Source organism: Notamacropus eugenii, chromosome 3, assembly GCF_028372415.1.
Source record: "Notamacropus eugenii isolate mMacEug1 chromosome 3, mMacEug1.pri_v2, whole genome shotgun sequence".
Classification (NCBI taxonomy): domain Eukaryota; kingdom Metazoa; phylum Chordata; class Mammalia; order Diprotodontia; family Macropodidae; genus Notamacropus; species Notamacropus eugenii.
This window is the reverse complement of record NC_092874.1, coordinates 326,862,595-326,881,293: the sequence shown is the minus strand read 5'-3', so window position 1 is coordinate 326,881,293 and position 18,699 is coordinate 326,862,595. Positions and strand designations below refer to the sequence as shown.

The window sequence follows — 18,699 nt, the reverse complement described above, 5'->3', positions numbered from 1 at the left end:
ATAATCTTAAAGAATATTATCTTCATCTTATAGATAAGAAAAATGAGACCCAACGGCTAACTTGCACAGTTTGTAAGTAATAGAGTGGAGACATGAAACCAAGTCCTTTTATTCCAAGTTCAGAAGGAATGTCCAAGGTCTCCACACATACTGGACTTGCACTGACTTACTGGGATCCTTTCTTAGAAGTCCTGTGGGATTGTGTGCAAGTTGCTTAAACCTCTCAGAGTTTTTCCTCATTAGTAAAATGGGAACAATGCTTGTATTCCCTACTTCAAAGGGTTTTGTTGAGCAAAAAAAAAAAATGATAACAAAAGCTGTAGAAATAGGGGTTATTGGTTTTACACCTTAAGAGATTTGGGGGTAGATGTCCTTAGTTGTTTTTATTTTAATACATTTCAAGTGAAACCTTTGTACTCTCTGACATGTCCAATACCTAACCATAAGGTTTAAAGGAGAGAGAGGCCTTTTTCAAATAAGTTGTGGTTTATTAAAAATAATAATAAACTATTCACTTACCACCTCCGTATAACTCTGAAACAAATAATAAGTTATGATTTACAATAAGCTTTAAGCTTTTCCACTTGAAGTAACAAAATATAAAAAGTAAAGTATTGTCGTGGCAGAAGGGGAGGGGAATTCTTACTCCTTGTTAAGATAAAGGATAAAAGGGCAAATCCCCCCCAAAGTCAAAGAAAGGTGCTTCTTGTCTGATAAAACCTCTTTCCATTCATCTCCACGGGACCAAAGATGAAGTCGTCTGCAGAAGGATCCATTGCAGGAGAAAGCAAGGAAAGGGAAGGAGGAAATACAGGGTATATTGTAATCTTGATCCTTTAGAGTATAACTGGATAAATTCTTCTTTCAGGTCTGGAAAAAAAATTATTCAGAGAGTAGAAGAGATAAAATTGGTGAGTCCTTCCTTTAAAAGGAAATGAAATATGAAATGTTTTCAGCAGACTTTGAAATGGGAATTTTCCCCCCTTACTCTAGAAGTTAAGGGTTATCAGCTGGGGAAGCCAATCAAAGACTATTCTCTGAAAAAAGAGCTGTGAATGGAGCCCACAGAAGATCATTTAAGAAGCAACTGATAGCACTGGAAGGACCCTGACTCTGTAAATCTCAGCATAATCAAAGTAAACACAGCACCCGGACAAAGATACCGGGGAAAGAAAGTCAACTGGTTCTTTACCCTGGGGCTGGGGAGGGAAGGTTGGAGAGGGTCAGGGGCGGGTCAGAGACTTGACTTCCTCCTTCAAACTAACAACTGGCACAAAGAGGAAGAAGCACATTATGTAAACCTGAAAAGAAAAAAGCCTGCAGAGTTTGCTAGGAGCAACCAAGGTGGGGGGTTCCCTGAATAACATTAATATTCTTTTCACTTGAGATAAAGGTAATGAGATTAAAGTGGGGCCGTGAGAGCTTAAAGAGAGAGAAAAAAAGTGTTGCATTATTGACTTGAAAGATTTAACAAGTCACATTCCTCCCACTCCTAAGGAGAGAAAATCCAGATGGAGAATGATGGGGAACTCACTCCAGGTCATTGAGCCGTCGGTGACACAGTTATTAAAAGGAATAAAGAATGTTTTCAGGGAGTATTTATCTCCCCAAAGTTCAAAGTGGGACCATGAATAAATTCAATATACATTCCTGTAAGGAGAGGCAGTTTTATTAAGCCAGGCAGGGAACTAGAAGGGACGAGGTGGGCATTAGCAGTCCTTTTCTAGAGAACCAGGGATCACCTGCCAGCCTTGCCAGGACAAAACAAATATTTACTTCTGGCTGCCATGACCATGGTTGTAGGATTTAAATCTTAAGAATACAAGGTCCAGGTAATTTATTAGATGCTACTCTGGCAGAACCATAAATAGAGATATATTATTACAAATACTTCCTTCTATGGTCCCAAGTTGAAAATGCAGCACTCTGGACTATGGGGTAACGGACCGTGAGACAATCTCACATATACAAAATACCTGGCTGGCAATCCTCATTTTTACTCCTAAAGAATAAAATGAGATGAATACTGAAATAGATATTAGCAACCTGTTTTTAAGGCAGGTAGACTGGGAACAGATACTATTATTCTCATTTTCCTCTGGGAAAAGACTTAGGAGAATATTTGCTAGAAATCACAAAGTGATGTGGAGCCATAGCTGATCAGTCTCCATAATTTCCATCAATAAGGATGAAAAAATGAATCAATCAACTGAAAAAGCATTTATTAAGCACCTATTATGTGCCAAACACTCTGCTAAATGCTTTCCAAATATCATCTCATTTGATCCTCACAACCCTGGGAGGGAGGTGCCGTTATTATCTCCATTTTACAATTAAGGAAACTGAGGCAGATGTTAAGTGATGTGCACAGGGTTGCACAGTTAGTAAAGGTCTGAGGCTGGATTTGAATTTAGGTCTCCCTGACTGCACACCCAGCACTCTTTCCACTGTGTTACCTGCTGCCTCACACATATATAGAGGTTAGTTTCAAGGTTAACTCTCTCTATTCACTACACTGGGTTGACAATATATATGTAAAGGAGATTATAATCTAGTGTTATAGATATATGCAGCATGTACATAGAAAATTGATAATAAATAATTTGGAAGTGAAGGCCCTAGCAGTGAGGGGATCAGGGAAGGCTTTATATAAAAGGAAGCCCAATTTAGATATAAAGACTGATAATATAAGCAAACTAGGAGAGCAAGGGACAGTTTATCTGTCAGATTTACAGAAAACAGAAGAATTTATGACCAAGCAAGAGATATGAAATGCAAAATGAATTTTGACTACATTAAATTGAAAAGTTTTTGCACAAACAAAATCAATGAAACCAAAATTAGAAGGAAAGCAGAAATCTGGGAAAGAGTTTTTACAACCAGTGTTTTTGATAAAGGCTTCCTTTCTCAATATATAGAGAACTGAGTCAAATTTACAAGAATACAAGTCATTCCCCAATTGATAAATGGTTAAAAGATATGAACAGATAGTTTTCAGTATAGTCATATGAAAAAATGCTCAAAATCACTATTGGTCAGAGAAAAGCAAATCAAAACAACTCTGAAGTACCATATCATACCTATCAGATTGGCTAGCATGACAAAACAGGAAAATGATAACTGTTGGAGAAGATTTAAGAAAATTGGAACACTAATGCATGGCTGGTGAAGTTGTGAACTGATCCAATCATTTTGGAGAGCAATTTGGAACTAGGGATATTAAACTGTGCATACCCTTTGAGCCAGTAATACTGCTTCTAGATCTGTATCCCAAAGAGGTCATTAAAAAGAGAAAAGGTCTTACATGTACAAAAATATTTACAGCAGCTCTTTTTATGGTGGCTGAGAACTGGAAATTGAAACGATACCTATCAATTGGGAAATGGCTGAATAAACTGTAGTATATGAATGTAATGGAATATTATTGTTCTATAAGAAAAGATGATCAGGTAGACTGCAGAAAACCTGGAAAGAGTTACATAAACTGATACTGGGTGAAGTGAGCAGAACCTGGAGAACATTGTATCCAACATTGTGTGATGATTAACTTTGATAGACTTAGCTCTTTATAGTAATGCAACTAGACTATTATACTTTATAGTATACAACTATATACTATATAGTAATATAGTAATACAACTATACTTTATAGCAATGCAACTGAGACAACTCCAAAAGACTCATGATGGAAAATGCTATCCATATCCAGAGAAAGAACTATGGAGTCTGAATGAAAATGGAAGCATGCTGTTTTCTCTTGTGGTTTTTCCCCTTTTGTTCTGATTCTTCTTTCACAACATGACTAATGTGAAAAAGTGTTTAATATGAATGTCTATGTAGTGTCTATACCAGATTGCATACATCATCTTGGGGAGTGGGGAGGGAAGGGGAAAAAATTTAGAACTCATAGTCTTATGGAAGTGAATGTTGAAAACTAAAAGTAAGTTAATTAGTTAACAAAAAAAATAAAAGGAGGCACTTGAACTAAGTTTTCAAGGAAGTTGGGAATTCTAAAAGGCAGAGGTAAGGAGGGACTGCATTCCAGGCATGGGGATCGAGCAATGCAATGCAAAGGTACAGAGGAGGGAAAAAGGATATTGCATATGGGAACAAATCAGAAGGTCAGTTTGTCTGGAAGGCAGCATATGCAGAAAGGGAGTCACAGCTGGACTTTTCCATGCCTAAGAAGGTAGGACAAGGCTAGGTTGTGAAGGGGTTTAAATGGCAAGAAGGAATATATATATTTGATGCTATAAAATAAGGATTGCCAGCCAGGTATTTTGTACATATAAGATTATCTCATAGTCCTTTGTCTCATTCTACTCTAGAGTCCACGGTTCAACATTTTGACTTTTAAGCTATTGAAAACCATTTAAATTATAGGAAATCACTGGAGTAAGGGAAAAACATGGCCAAATATGTACTTTAAGAAAATCACTTTGGAGGAGGGATTGAAATAAGGAGAGATTCTATCTATACAAGGAGACTAAGTAGCAAGCCATTGTAGTATTTTAGGTGAGAAGTGATATATCTTTGAATTGAAAATGGCAGCCACGTGGTTGAAGAGAAGGATATATATCTATATCTATGTATTTGTATATATACCTATATATGTATGTATGTATGTATGTATATGTGTGTATATGTATGTATATGTATATATGTAACAATAGCTAGCATTTAATAGTGTTTAGTGTATCAGGTACTATGCTAAGCAATTTGCAAATATTGTCTCATCTGATTCTTATAACAACACTGGGAGGTAGAGATGCTATCATTATCCTCCTTTTACAGATGAGAAAACTGAGGCAAACAGGTTAAGTGACTTACCCAGGGTAATACAACTAGTAAGTGTCAGAGGTCAGGTTTGAGCTTAGATCTATCATGACCCAAGCCCGGGGCTCTATTCACTTCAACATCTAGTTGCCCCAATTTTATGGAGGTAGAAAGCAAAAGACTTGGAAACTGACTGAATATATGGAGTGAGTGAGAGTGAAGAGTAAAGGATGACACTGAGACTTGGGGCCTGGGTGACTCAAACTAAGGTGGTGCCCATAATGGAATAGGAAAGTTTGGAAAAGCATTAAATGTTGGGGGAAAGATAACAAGTTCTGTTTAGGATATCCAAGACAGCTCGTGGTACAACTGGAGCTCAGGAGACACTAGGCCAGGATATAGAAAATCGTTAGCACCGAAGTAGTAATTGACCCCATGAAAGCTGATAAGGTCACCAAGAAAGCATATAAAAAGGAAAAAAATCAGGTTAGTGCCTTAGGATAGGTCCACAGTTAGGGGGCATGACATGAATGAGGATTCAGCAAAGAAAACTGAGGAGTTGTCAGAAAGATAGGACTCTATATTTATGAAGTAAAAGAGACCTCAGATATTCTCTTGTCCAGGGGTCAGCAAACTGTGACTCAAACAGATATTTTTGTATGGCACTTGTTTAAAAATGTAAAAAAAAAACAGAACAAAACACTCTCATCTTGAGAGCCGTAGGAAAACAAGGAGAAGACCAAGTGTGGTCTGTGGGTGGTGGTTTGCCCACGTTTGAGAAAGAGAAACTCAACAGATGCAAATGACTGGCTCAAGGTCACAGGGGTAAGTAAACTGGTCATATCCAAGTCCTGTGACTCCTAATCCCTGGATTTTTTCTATCGTGTCATGCTGTGTTTCTAGAATCTAGATTAAATTATTTGCCCATAGCCACATAGCTATCAAGTACCAGGTTATGACCTTATGACTTCTTAACTCCAGATCAGTATTCTTTTCTTTTATTCTGTTTCATATTTCTACAAATTTCAGTTTAGATACAAGCACTTAAATATCTGAAATGGTCTATGTTTTCATACTGATGTACCTAAATATATATATATACATATATATGTGTGTGTATCTGTGTGTCTGTGACATACACACACATACGCACACACATATACTTACATATAGATGGTAAATAATTTGTCATTGTGATATGTTGATGATGACAGTATATTAAAGTGCTTTTTTCTTCATAAAAATACTCACGCTTTCTTCATAAGACATTGAGAGGTAGAATGTTCAACTCTTATTCCACCCATTTTCAAGATAAGAAAAGTAGCTGAAGCTTTGAAGTTTGGTGACTTACACACAGCCACACATATAACAAATGATAGGGTCAAGGAAAGAATATTGATTCTAGAATTCAGAATACCTCATTTGAACACAGCTTATTATAATAGCTAGTATTTATATAGCTCTTTTAAGGGCAGCTAGGTGGTGATGTGGATAGAGTGCAGGGCCTGGAATTAGGAAGATGAGTCTTCCTGAGTTCAAATATGGCCTCAGATACTTACTAGCTGTGTGACCCTGAGCAAGTCACTTAACTCTGTTTGCCTCAGTTTCCTCAACAGTAAATGATTTGGAGAAGGAAATGGCAAACCATTTCAGCATCTTTGCCAAGAAAACCTCAAATGGGGTCACAAAGTGTCAAAAAGAATTGAAATGATTCAACAATAAAGAACAAGGTTTGCGAGACACTTTAAAAAAAATTACAAAAAAACCATGGGTGGTACATGCTGTTATTAGCTCCAATGTACAAATGAGAAAGCTTAAGCAAATAGTAAAGTGACTTGTGCAGGATCATACAGGTAACCTGAGTCTAGATTTGAACTCAGATCTTCCTTACTCCAAGTCCATTCCTTTATCCACTGTGTCACCTAGTTCCTTCTGATCTCTGTGATCCCCAATAAATTCCTTAACTTTCCTAGGACTCAGTCCACATCTGTAAAATTAGGAGGTTTGCTAGATGGCCTCTGAGGTCCATTGTCTAGATCTATAACGATATCCTTGAATCCAAATCTCCCAACTTCATGTCCATGGCGCTTTCCTTTATGCTGTGCTTGCCTATCCTATTTGGCAATTGCTACAATTGTCTGTTCTAAGGGAGAATACAGAAAAGTGTCTATGATGTAAAAAAGGAACCAGACTTGACCCAAGGTCCTCTGATGGATTACCCAGTATGCTTTGCTCTTTGCGGCTATTATGCTGTAAAAATTATTTTGAGGAATTCAGAGAAATATGGGGTGGAAAGATGTTAATGAATTTGCAGAGAGAAGAGAGTAGACTCAAGAGATTGGCATTTACAATGATCCATGTAAAGTGACACAAAATTAAAAGATATTAGAATTCTTATCAAAACAATGTCTATTCTTGCTCGCAGAAATCTGATCCTGAAATGGACCTTCCTCCTTTGGATAAAAGAGAGATGGTGACATGGTCAATGTGCAAATTTCTTTTTCTGAAATGCACTTTTTTGTTCCAGGGAAATGTTTTATTAGGGGCAAGGGTGATATTGGGAAGAGATGGTAATCATTAAAAAAAAGCAATAAAACATCAGAAAATAAAGATAATGAAAATGGTAAGTTCTGTTAGCATTCCATATCTCTGTGGCCTCTGATAGCTCACAAAAGGATGGCTCATTCAATTCTCAAGAAGTTCACATCTCCCCTTTAATTGTAGGGGAGGGGAGAGTTCTCCTCGACAAGCTCCTAGTAGAACGTGGTGACAAAACCTGTGATTTCATTGGCATATGAAAACTCCTAGCAAAGCAGGTCTGCACTTTCCCTGCAAATTAGTCTTAGAGGACTGAAAAACCTAGCTAGAACATAAATGACTCCATGGCCAGTGTTATACAATCAGTATATATCAGAGATTAGCTCTCAACAATCTGTATCGTGCTACCTGTCAATATAATAGGATGTATTTTAATTTTTTTATTGTTCAGTTGTTTCAGTCATATCTGACTCGTGACTTCAATTGGGTTTTGTTTTGTTTTGTTTTGTTTTGTTTTGTTTTGGCAAAGATACTGGATTGGGTTGCCACTTCCTTCTCTAGGTCATTTTACAGATGAGGAAACTGAGGCAAATAGAGTTAAGTGACTTACCCAGGTCACACAGCTAGTAAGTGACTGAGGATAGATTTGAACTCAGGAGGATGACTCTTCCTGACTCCAGGCCCAGTACTCTACTCATTGTACCACCTAACTGCCCCTTTTAATTTCTTAGCAAGGCAAATATTATAACATTTACTTATTTTCTATGTCAAAATATTTAGTACTTGTAGTCTGTCTTCTGGGATCTCAATTTGAGGATGTTTGGGGCAGGATTGTGAGACTGCAGCAGAGGACAATAGACAGGACGCTGGCTCTGGCATTAATAAGCTTAGGTTTAAATCCTACCTCAAGGTCATTTAAACTCCCTTGGTTTCAGTTTCCTCATCTGTAAAGAAGTTGGAGTAGTTGGCCTATCAGGTCCTTCCCAGCTCAAGATCTTTGATTTAACTCCCCCAAGACCCCCAAATGTGTCTATACAATATACCTTGGAAGAGGTAGAGCCTATGTGGTACCCACAGAAAAGCATACTACAATGAAAATCAGGAGGAACCTGGCTTCAGGTCTTGTCTCCCACAATTACTAGCTATGTGATCATGGTCAAGTCATTTTCTCTAAACTTCAGTTTCAGTATCTGCAAAACGGGGATAATAAGTATTTGGTTTTTTTATTAAATTGAAATTAAAAAAAAGTTCATCCTGCTATTTGCAAAGATTCATTAGCCTCCTAGACAACAACTAAGTACCTAATTAACATGTCTAAATGTAGCATGAATACTTCCCATATTGAGTATTTGTATGCAGATCATCACTTTTAAAAAAAGTTCTTACCACAGTTGTTTAATGTTGGGTCTCTGAAACAGTGAAGTTTCCCGTAAATACACCTACAGAGGTAGCAGCCCTTGTAGACCCAGTCTCCATGGGCAAAGACACCACAGTTGCTGTGAATGACAAAGTCAGGGATTTATTTGGGGACAGAAAAATCCAGTTTCTCTTTAGCTGAGAAGATATAAATTACTTTCTTACCTTTTTCGTTCATCATGTTCACAGTGTCGCCCAACAAAGTACATTGGACAGACGCAAAAACTGCCCAGGACACAGGTCCCTCCATTTTGACAGCAGTGTTTGGTACCTGTGAGGATACAGTCGCCAATGATCTTGTCTAGTAAATAAGCACACTTCCAAACCCTTTTACCCCCTCTCACCTACACCTTCCCTTTCTCCCCCTCCTAAGTTGCTAAGGGATCTGAAAGATGTCCAATGTTATTGTCCCAAAGGGCAATAAAATTAGCTGCCTGTTAAACTTGTTTGCTCAGTTAAGCCTAGTTTGTTTACATAGGGATTAAAAACAATCTATTAACGACCCACCCGGGCTAGTCAAAAAGGGAATCCTGACAATTCAAAAGGAAAAACATTTGAGTATACAATCTCTATTGAAAAAAACAACACAAAACAAAAACTAGTTGTGATTTCAGTTCCTACAATCGTCATTAAACAAGAGTTTCCTAGCAGAGACCACACAAGTATTTTAATTGGCCAAACCCATTAGGAAAAAAAATGAGAAAGAGAGAGAGGAAAGGTTTCCCTCCGTCCATCAGTTTGAAGTTTATAACTGATTACAGCCCAATCTTTCACTTGAAAGTGTGTGATAAGAGGAGCCGGAATCTGCCATTATCCTTCTTGTAGTTGTTTGTTTTAATTACATTTTAATCGCAGAGACTAGCCTGGCAGGCTGAAAACACTCTTTTAATAGCAAATGACAAGTTTTGCCCAGGAATTGCTAAAGTCATTTTTCTTTTAAAAGTAGGTTGAATAATTAAGGCTACAGATTGGGCAATGCTTCCATTAAAGCTCCTTTTCAGTCTTGGTGCTGTTTGAGTATTTGAACTTTCTCTTCAGGTTCTACCGTTTCCTCTTAAAACAGACCCAACTTCTTGTGTTGCACTGTTTCTTACCATCTCTAAATCCAATAAAAGGTATAAATGGCCCAGAATGGAGCTGTTTGGGGCTGTCAGAAGTCCTGTTCAGCTCACTGATGATATTCGAAGTATTCGGGGGCTGTTGCTTTTGGGCTGTTGTTGTATGGATGTGTTCTCCTCCGTTGCTTTTGGATTTCTCTTTTTGATCCAAACCTTTTTTTTGCAAAGTCAGAGAAATGAATGATGACAGGGAAAGGCAAATATTTTCAAGATGTGTAATAAAAACCATAAGAAATGATCAGTAGGTTGCTTCTTACCATTTGCCAAGTGGAGGATTTGTAAGACCAAAGTGATGATGAAAAGAAGCCTGAAAATATAAGAAAACTTTTTTTAAATGAGATTTTAAAAAATCTGTTTTTCAAAGACAATATATTTAGGCCATATTATCATTTATAGACTGATTAATATTGAATTATCTTAAAAATTCATTAAAAAGTTTATGAGAGAAGAAAAAAAGGCATTTTTATTAATTAGGAGGAAGACTCATTGTACAACTTATTCTTGTGTTCCTTTTAGCATCCCCAAGGTCTACATGACATCTGTCCTTACCTGACATGATATATCCAGGCCATTTTCTCAAGGCCACAGCTAGAAAGGGCGTGATTCTCTCTGTTTCTGCCACAGCCTCTGCCTCTCTTTTCAGTTAGCTGCCTGGAATTTGTTTCCAAGGTGAAGTTTCCAAAGGTTTCTCAGCCTCAAGCTGTTTTTGCAAATGAAGGCATCTTCTTTACTCCAGACTGTGAAACTTATGTGTCCAGAAATACATGGAAAATCTATTGGCACCCAAGAAATTCTGCCTGCACCATAAAGATATAGGTTGGCTCATCCCTAAGTCTGCAGCTTTCAGTCCTTTAGATGAGGTGCTGAGTCTGACAGGCAGTGATCATCACTGTCCATCTCCCTCCCCCAAAACCACACAAAGCTTACTGGAGGTGGGGCAAATATCTCATAGGCCCACCCATGTTTAGCCTTTTCACACACAGTTTTTGCAAGTCAGACAACACTAAACAATACTAAATTCTTTATTTTTAAAAAAGAAAATAAAAACTGACAAAGGAAAAATTTAAACATATGGTATTAATGTCAGATGATACAAAGCAATACTAAATTCTTCATTTAAGAAAAATAAAAATTGGCAACGGAAAAAAAATTAAATATACGGTATTAACAAGTCAGGCAACACTGACAAATGCTGTTTCTTTTTAAGAAAAGAAAGAAAAAGCTGGCAAAGAAAATTCTTGAAGACTGTACTAACAAGTCAAAAAACACTAAGCAAAACTAAGCTCTTAAAAAGAAGGAAAAATTGGCAATGAGCATTCTTAAAAACATACACACATAGGAAAGAAGCTGTTTGGTGAGGGCTAGACTTGAAATGGCTTAGGGAAATAACTTCACCTCGTAGACACCATTTTTCTCCTTTGCAAAATGATAATATTTGAATTGCTTATCTTTCATTATAGTGAGGAAGATGCTTTGGTAATCTTGAAGTGTTATAAGTGTGGTAAGCTTTTTAAGCTACCCCTAAAATAATAATGGTGAAATAGTCATTAGAATTTATTAGAGGAATGTAGAATGACTTACTTGTTGCATATTTTGTATTGGCAAACATTTCTGTGGGTTTAATTTTTTTCTGAAAAGACTAAAAAAAGAAAAGAAAATGTTGCTTCAAGCAAAAGTTAACTCCTAAATTTAAGTTTTGTGTGTGTGTCTACACATATAGTTTTGTATTAACAGCTTTTGATCTTCCCATCAATATCACTAAAATAAGATTTGTGAGTTTGTATTCTCCTGATAGAAGTAGTACAATTTAGAAGGAGCGGTGTGACAAAGCTATTTCCTTAGTTCTGTAGTCAGAGGTGTGCTTGAGTCAGCTCTATTGATTATTAAATGTTCGATGTGAGCATTAACTCTTCAGAAACTGTCAAATGCTACACATCAGGACTTGATTTATTGTTTTGTTAATTGTCTAAGAAAGTGGAGAAGTGTTAATGCAGATTAAACTTTAAAATGCATCTAGTAAATTTTTTTTCCAGAGAGCTGCTTGTTAGACATTTACTAGCACACCCTTAGTTCTTGTATACTCCAGTGAAGTATAGTTCTTTAAAATATATATATATATAGTTACCAATCTACATATATCTCTATTTTTCTGCCTATAAGTATAATATTCTTATGCTTGAAAGGGAAGATGGTGCATTCCAGTACAATTCTTTTATCTCTTTATTCATTCTTCTACTTGGCTCCTACTCTGTATAGGAGTCAAGTAGAAGAATGAAGTTAAGAATTTTAAAAGGTATTTGTTGTTAAAAACAATCTAACAAAAGGGTCTCCAATCCCACCTCCCAGGATTTTAGTGAAGATGTGAAGAGTGAAATGAACCCAAGTACTTCAGAGCTCATTGGAAAGTAAGAATCCCTATACAAATGCAAGGCAGTATTATTCACTGAACTTGTTTCTCTTGTGGCCTTGGGCTTGAATCCCTGAGGAGTGCGGTGGCCTTCCTTTGTTGTTTTACTGACTGAAGAACTCAGCAGAATTAACCCCCAAATAAAGTAAAACTTCTAAGTGTCAAATTCAAGCTCTTTGTGCTTTAAAAAGATCTTTAAAATCTATGGCATGCCAAAATTATTGCTAAAAGCATGCTAAAATAATGAGAACCTTCTAAGCACCTTTGTTAGGAACATAGTTTTTTGAGCTATAATGACCGATAATTCTTTGCAAGGTTCTTGTGAACTAGGCCTTCAATCATAATATAGAGTTGGAAGGGACTTCTCTAAGTCATTTAGTCCAACCTCCAATCTAATTTTGTGACATCTCTGACTGGTAGTCATCTAGTTTTTTATATGTGCCCTCAGTTTTTTTATCTGTAACATGAGTATAAGTAACATGAGTAGGGTAGCTAAGTGGAGTAGTGCACAGAGTGACAGACCTGAAGTCAAGAAGACTTATCTTCCTGAGTTTAGAATCTGTGCTCAGATACTTAACTGACTGTGTGACCCTGGGCAAGTCACATAACCATATTTGCCTCAGTTTCTTCATCTGTAAAATGAATTAGAGGAGGAGATGGCAAACCACTCTAGTATCTTTGTCAAACAAAAACAAGGGATATGACTGAAACAATTTAATTAGCTGTATGAACCTGGGCAAGTCACTTACCCCTGTTTGCCTTACTTCCTCATCTGTAAGAAGAGCTGGAGAAGGAAATAGTAACTGCCAAGAAAACGCAAAATGGGGTCATGAAGAGTGGGACATAATTGATATGACTGAACAATAACAATCACAAATACAGTAACACCATAGCTACTTTTCAGCATACTTTTGTATAGTGAGCTCAAAGGCTCACTATTCTCCACATAGTAATGGCTTCTTAAATGAAATCACTTTTTTTGGTAACTTTAAAATGAGAAGTTAGGACTAGATCACTATGAAAATGTAAGGTATTGTGATGATGATTTTATCTAGTTATAAGTAAACCTGTATCTCCAGTCTTTCTCCCCATCCCCACTTGTGTCCTACCCTTCCACCAATCAAATTATAAAATCCTTGAGAAGGCTCCATATGTATCTCTCTTTGTGCCCAGCATGTAGCAGTGTTTTTCATAAGGTAGGGTTTTAACCAGTGATTGCTGAACTGAAAAAAGTTTTTTTAAATTAATTAATTTATTTTTAGTTTTCAGCATTCGCTTCCATAAGATTTTGAGTTCTAAATTTCTTCCCCTCTCCCTCCCCAAAGCAGTATGCAATCTGATATAAGCTCTACATGTACAATCATATTAACCATATTTCCGCATTAGTTGTGTTGTAAAGAGGAATTAGAACCAAAGGGTTCTATAAAGAAAAAACATGAAAGAAAAAACAAATAAAAAAAAGTGATAAGAGTATGCTTCACTCTGCAGTCAGATTCCATAATTCTTTCTCTGCATGTAGATAGCATTGTCCATCATGATTCTTTTGGAGTTGCTTTAGATCATTGCATTGAGGAGAAGAGTTAAGTCTATCAAAGTTGGTCATCAGAAAATGTTGTTGTTACTGTGTACGATCTTCTCATGATTCTGTCCACTTCACTCAGTATCAGTTCACGTAAGTCTTTCCAGATTTTTCGGAAATCTGCCTGCTCATCGATTCATATACCACAATTTGTTCAGCCATTCCCTAATTAATAAGCATTTCCTCAGTTTCCAGTTCTTTGCCACCGCAAAAGAGCTGCCATATATATTTTTGTACATGTGGGTCCTTTTCATATTTTAATGATGTCTTTGGGATACGCACCTAGTGGTGGTATTGCTGGATCAAAGGGTATGCACAGTTTTATAGTCCTTTGGGAATAGTTCCAAATTACTCTCCAGAAACGCTGGATCAGGTCACAATTCCACCAATGATGCATTAGTATTCCAATTTTTCCACATCTTCTCCAACATTTATCATTTTCCTGTTTTGTCATGTTAGCCAATATGATGAGTGTGATGTGGTACTTCAGAGTTGCTTAGATGTGTATTTCTCTAATCAATAGTGATTTAGAGCATTTTTTTTCATATGACTATAGATAGCTTTAATTTCTTGATCTAAAAACTTCATGTTCATATCCTTTGACCATTTATCAATTGGGGAATGACTTGTATTCTTGTAAATTTGACTCAGTTCTTTATTTATTTTAGAAAGGAGACTTTTATCAGAAACTAGCTATAAAAATTATTTCCCAGCTTTCTGTTTCCCTTCTAATCTTGGTTGCATTGGCTTTGTTTATGCAAAAACTTTTCAATTTAATGTAGTCAGAGTTATCCATTTTGCATTTCATAATGTTCTCCATCTCTTGTTTGGTCATCAATTCTTCTCCTCTTCATAGATTGGATATGTAAACTATTTCTTGCTCTCCTAATTTGTTTATATCTAAATACCCTTTATATCCAAAACTCTTTATATCTGAATTGTGTATCCATTTTAACCTTATCTTGGTATACAGTGTAATATGTTGGTCTATGCCTAGTTTCTTCCATACTATTTTCCAGTTTTCTCAGCAATTTTTGTCAAATGGTGAGTTCTTATTCCAGAAGCTGGAGTCTTTGGGTTTATCAAAAAGCAGACTACCTATAGTAATTGACTGCTGTGTCTTGTTACCTAACCTAGAGTCCACCACTCTATTTCTTAGTCAATATCAAGAAGTTTTGATGATTGCTGCTTTATAATACAATTTAAGATCTGGTATATCTAGGCTACCTTCCCTTTCATTTCTTTTCATTAATTTCCTTGATATTCTGGATCTTTTGTTCTTCCAGATAAATTTTGTTAGTTTTTTCAAGCTCTATGAAATACTTTTTGGTAGTTTGATTGGCACTGAATAAGCGAATTAATTTAAATAGAGTTGTCACCTTTATTTTATTAGCTTGGCCTACCCATGAAGAACTGATATTTTTCCAGTTGCTTAGACCTGACTTTATTTGTGTGAAAAGTGTCTTGTAACTGTGATCATAGAGTTCCTCAGTTTATCTTGGCAGGTGGACTCCCAAATATTTTATGCTGTCTACAGTTACTTTAAGGGGAATTTCTCTTTATACCTCTTACTGTTGAGCTTTGTTAGCAACACATAGAAATACCAATGATTTGTGTGAATTTATTTTATATCCGGCAACTTTGCTAAAGTTGTTGATTATTTCAAGTAAGTTTTTAGTTGATTCTCTAAGATTCTTTAAATAAACCCTCATATTATCTGCAAAGAGAGATAGTTTTATTTCTTCATTGCCTATTTTAATTTTTCAATTTGTTTTTCTTCTCTTATTCTGAAAGTTAACATTTCTAGTGCAATATTGAATAACAGTGGTGAAAATAGACATCCTTATCTCACCTTTGATCTTATTGAAAATGCTTCTGGCTTTTATCTCCATTACATATAATACTTGCTAATGCTTTTAGATAGATACTACTTATCAAATTAAGGAAAGCTGTATTTATTCCTATGCTTTCTAGTGTTTTAATAGGAATGGGTGTTGTATTTTGCTAAAAAATTTTTTCTGCAGCTATTGAGATAAATATATGATTTCTATTAATTTTGTTATTGATATGGTCAATTATGCCAATAGTTTTCTAATATTGAACTAGTCCTGAATTCCTGATACAAATCCCACTTGGTCATAATGTATTATCCTCATGATAAGTTACTGTAATCTCTTTGCTAAAATTTTCTTTAAATTTTTTGCACCTGTATTCAGTAGGACAATTGGTCTATAATTTTCTTTCTTTGTTTTGGCTCTTCCTGGTTTAGGTATCAGCATCATATATGTATTGTAAAAAGAATTTGAAAAAATTTCACTTATTTTTTCAAATAATTTATTTAGTATTGGAATTAATTATTCTTTAAATGTTTGCTAGAATTCACTGGTAAATTTGTCTGGCCTTGGAGATTTTTTTTCTTGGGGAATTCATTGATGGCTTATTCAATTTCTTTTTCTGATATGGGGGTATTTAAAGTATTTTATTTCCTCTTTTGTTAATCTGGGCAATTTATATTTTTTCAAATATGCATCAATTCACTTAGAATTTCATATTTGGACAAATAGCTCCTAATTATTGTTCTAATTTCCTCTTCTTTGGTGGTGAATTCACCCTTTTCATTTTTGATACTGGTAATCTGGTTTCTTTCTTTCTTTTTTTAAAATCAAATTAACTAAAAGTTTATCTATTTTTTTCATAAAACCTGCTCTTAGTTTTATTTATTAGTTCAATAGTTTTCTCAACTTCAATTTTATTAATATCTCCTTTGATTTTCAGATTTTCTAATTTGGTAATTAGTTGGAGATTTTTGATTTGTTCTTTTTCTAGCTTTTTAGTTGTAGGCCCAATTAATTGATCTCCTTTTTCTCTATTTTATTCACACAGAGATATAAAATTTCCCCCAAGAACAGCTTTGACTGGCTCTCATAAGTTTTGGTATGTTGTCAAATTATTGTCCTTCTCTTGGATGAAGTTATTGGTTGTTTCTATGATTTGTTTTTTGACCCACTTATTCTTTAGGATTAGAGTATTTAGTTTCTCATTAATTTTTTATCTATCTTTTCATGGCCCTCTATTACATGTAACTTTTATTGCATCATGATCTGAAAAGGATGCATTTATTATTCTTGACTTTCTCCACTTGATTGTGAGGTTTTTATGTCTAATATGTCATCAGTTTTTGTCTAGGTGCCATGTACTGCTGAGAAAAAAGTATATTCCTTTCTATCTCATGGAATTTTCTCCAGAGGTCTACCATATCTAAGTTCTATTCACCTCCTTAACTTCTTTCTTATTTATTTTATGTTTAGATTTTTCTAGTTCTGAGAGGGGGAGATTAGGGTTCCCCCACTAGTATAGTTTTGCGGTCTATTTCTTCCTGTGACTCACTTAACTTCTCTAACAATTTGCATGCTATACCACTTGGTGCATATATGTTTAGTATTGATGTTACTTCATTGTCTATGGTACCTTTTAGCAGGATGTGGTTCCTTTCCTTATCTCTTTTAATTAGATCAATTGCTTTTGCTTTGTCTGAGATCAAGATTGCTACCCCGATTGTTTTTTTTACTTCAGCTGAAGCATAATATATTCTCTTCCAGTCTTTTACTTTTACTCTGTGTTTATCTCTCTATTTCAAATGTGTATGTTGTAAACGACATGTTGTAGGATTGTGGCTTTTAATCAACTCAACTATCTACCTCCATTTTATGGGAGAGTTCATCCCATTTGCTTTCACAGTTATGATCACTGTGTCTTTCTCTTCATCCTGTTTTCCCCATTATGCTTTTCTACCTCCTTTCTCACTTTCCTTCCTCAATAGTGCTTTGCTTCTGGCCATTGCTTCCCTCAGTCTGCCCTCCCTTGTATCAGCCTCCCTCCCTTTTCTTTCCCTTTTCCCCTACTACTCCTTCTCCCTCTTTTCTATCCTCCCTTCTATTCATCCCCTCCTTTTTCTTTCCCCTTTCCCTTCCTATTTCCTACCTACCTAGGGTAAAATAAATCTCCGTACCCAAGTGAGTATGTATGTTATTCCCTCTTTGAGCCAAATCCAATGAGGATGACATTGAAACAATGCTCATCTCTCTTCTTTTTTTTCCTCTATGTAGTAGGTCTTTGCACCTCTTCATGTGATATAATTTACCCTTTTCTGCCTCCTCCTTTCCTCTTCTTCCAGCACAATCTTTTTTCAACCCTTAATTAATTTTTTTATCATCACATCAAAGTCAACTTATACCCACACGCTTTGTCTATGTATCCTTCTTCTAAATGTCGTAATAAAGATTTTTGTTCTTCCCCTTCCAAGCTGTTGATTCTCTCTTGTATACTTCTCATATCTTTTTCCAATTTTTCTCCTACTTCCCTTATTTGACTCTTAAAATCCTTCTTGATCTCTTCCAAGAAGCCCGTTTCATAGTGGTATGCATATTGTAGGTATATTGACAAGGTTGCCCTCCTCTGAGTTTGTGTTTTGATCTTCCTTGTCCCCAGAGAAGCTGTCTATGGTCAGTATTCATTTTTTGCTTTCTGCTCATGATATTTGCCTATTTCCTGGCTTTTAAAGTTGAGATGTCTTGCTGGGGTAGAGGGGGCACTATCCCAAGCTTCTTGCACTAAGGGCCAGAGACCTGGGCACTGGCTTTGTATTGGGACCTCAGGTACTGGCAACTGGAGGCTGTAGAGGTCTGACAGCTTACCTGGTACTGAGCTGGTGTCCTAGTGGTGAGGGCTGACGTTCTGAGGCTAGGTGGGATTTTCTTTGTTTCCCTGGTGCTACACTGAAGCACAGGGAGGTTCTGCCACTAGAAGTTGCCTGACCACCTGGGGCTGTACTGGAGCATATGGTTGTTCTTTGAGCTGGAGTCTGG

The 18,699-nt window shown here is 36.1% G+C and overlaps 1 protein-coding gene across 1 annotated transcript; it reads right to left on the bottom strand.

The window, feature by feature from the left end:
• Positions 1-562: 562 nt before the first annotated feature.
• On the bottom strand, positions 563-10,420 carry LOC140531600 (cryptic protein-like). Its single transcript, XM_072650446.1, is given in 7 exon segments — positions 563-798; positions 800-870; positions 8,701-8,810; positions 8,896-9,001; positions 9,825-10,001; positions 10,106-10,155; positions 10,398-10,420. Coding segments are annotated over 7 exon segments (693 nt in total). The 3' UTR covers positions 563-642.
• Positions 10,421-18,699: the final 8,279 nt, after the last annotated feature.